Source organism: Halichoerus grypus, chromosome 1, assembly GCF_964656455.1.
Source record: "Halichoerus grypus chromosome 1, mHalGry1.hap1.1, whole genome shotgun sequence".
Classification (NCBI taxonomy): Eukaryota; Metazoa; Chordata; class Mammalia; order Carnivora; family Phocidae; genus Halichoerus; species Halichoerus grypus.
Window position 1 is genome coordinate 209,701,835 of NC_135712.1, and position 1,807 is coordinate 209,703,641.

The following is a 1,807-nucleotide window of genomic DNA, read 5'->3' on the forward strand; positions in this document are numbered from 1 at the left end:
AAAGACAACAATAAAAAATTAAAAAAAAAAAAAAAAAGACAACCGACATTGGGTCATCACTTATTTCCATGAAGGAGAGAAGAAAGAAAATCAAAGAATGATAAACCCATGAAGATAGCTAACACAAAAAATATTTTCTGATTATGAACATTCAACTCTAATTTAGAATCCAGATTACACAGTCGTGCCTTTCATGGAGTATTTATAAATATTCTAAATGAAGAGAATATCTAGCATTGCATTTGAATAAAATATTTTTAACTGCTTCAAAATTTCTTCAAATTAGAATGATTTTTTTTTCTTAAAGGAGGAAGGGTATTTATAATTCTATGGTTTCTCTTAAAGAAGAAGTTTGTGTTTACTATGATTGTGGATTTGTTATCTCCTATATTCTTGGTTCTCCTTCAGGAGAGTTTCTTTAAGGTAAATGTGTATAGAAAGAGGTGAATAATGCAGAAACCAATGAGGAAATCAGTTCTAAGAAATAGGATGTGTCACACTGAGAAATATTGCTGAAGGCACTAGGGTATATGACCGCAAATGTGAATATTTTATTTGTGAATTGTTTGAATACACAGTAGGTACACAGTGTTGGATGCCCATTTGTTCCATTTTTCCAACCCTCTTTTTCAGAAGGTGTCCAAGCTACATAGAACCACAAAATCTAACAAGGGTCTCAGAATTCTTCCTCACGGGACTCTCAGATGATCCAGAACTGCAGCCCCTTCTCTTTGGGCTGTTCCTGTCCATGTATCTGGTCACCGTGCTCGGGAACCTGCTCATCGTCCTGGCTGTCAGCTCTGACTCCCACCTCCACACCCCCATGTACTTCTTCCTTTCCAACCTGTCCTTGGCTGACATCGGTTTCACTTCTACCACAATCCCCAAGATGATTGTGGACATCCAAACTCAGAGCAGAGCCATCTCCTATATGGGTTGCCTGACTCAGATGTCCTTTTTGATCCTTTTTGGATGTATGGATGGTATGCTTCTGACTGTGATGGCGTATGACCGGTTTGTGGCCATCTGTCACCCTCTACACTACTCAGTCATCATGAACCCCCACCTCTGTGGCTTCTTAGTTTTGTTGTCTTTTTTTGTTAGCCTTTTGGACTCCCAGCTGCACAATTTGATTGTGTTACAACTTACCTGCTTCAAGGATATGGAAATTTCTAATTTTTTCTGCGACCCTTCTCAACTCCTGAACCTGGCCTGTTCTGACACCTCCACCAATAACATAGTCATGTATTTTGTTGGTGCCATCTCTGGCTTTCTCCCCATCTCAGGGATCTTTTTCTCTTACTATAAAATTGTTTCCTCCATTCTGAGAGTCCCATCCACAGGTGGGAAGTACAAAGCCTTCTCCACCTGTGGCTCCCACCTGTCAGTTGTTTGCTTATTTTATGGTACTGCTATTGGAGTGTACCTTGGATCAGCATTGTCGCCTTCCCCCAGGAAGGATATGGTGGCCTCAGTTGTGTATACCATAGTCACTCCCATGCTGAACCCCTTCATTTACAGCCTGAGAAACAGGGACATCAAGAGTGCCCTTTGGAGGTTCCTCAGAAGAACAGGCTAATCTCAGTATGTGTGCAATCCTTTTTGAAGTGTGGGTTGAAAAAAATTGGCAAAACCAAACACGTAGACCAGCAAATACTGCTTTCTTGGTCACAATTTTTTTCAATATCATGGTTTTCATTCCTCTTCATGTTTCATATATGAATATTACTTTTTTTTATTTGTTTTTAATTGGATTGGGGGAGTATTCTGGGATGCTTTGTACATCATAATGAATGCATGAGAGGTT

At 39.6% G+C, this 1,807-nt stretch overlaps 1 protein-coding gene across 1 annotated transcript; it reads left to right on the plus strand.

The window, feature by feature from the left end:
* The first annotated feature begins 595 nt into the window (after positions 1-595).
* Positions 596-1,579, plus strand: LOC118537632 (olfactory receptor 7E24-like). Its single transcript, XM_036095269.1, has one exon. The coding sequence runs from the start codon at positions 596-598 to the stop codon at positions 1,577-1,579; it is 984 nt and encodes a 327-aa protein (XP_035951162.1).
* The last annotated feature ends 228 nt before the right edge of the window (positions 1,580-1,807 follow it).

Bases quoted from the DNA above. Each gene is read 5' to 3' on its own strand.
- LOC118537632 (XM_036095269.1), top strand. From the start codon at position 596: ATGCCCATTTGTTCCATTTTTCCAACCCTCTTTTTCAGAAGGTGTCCA.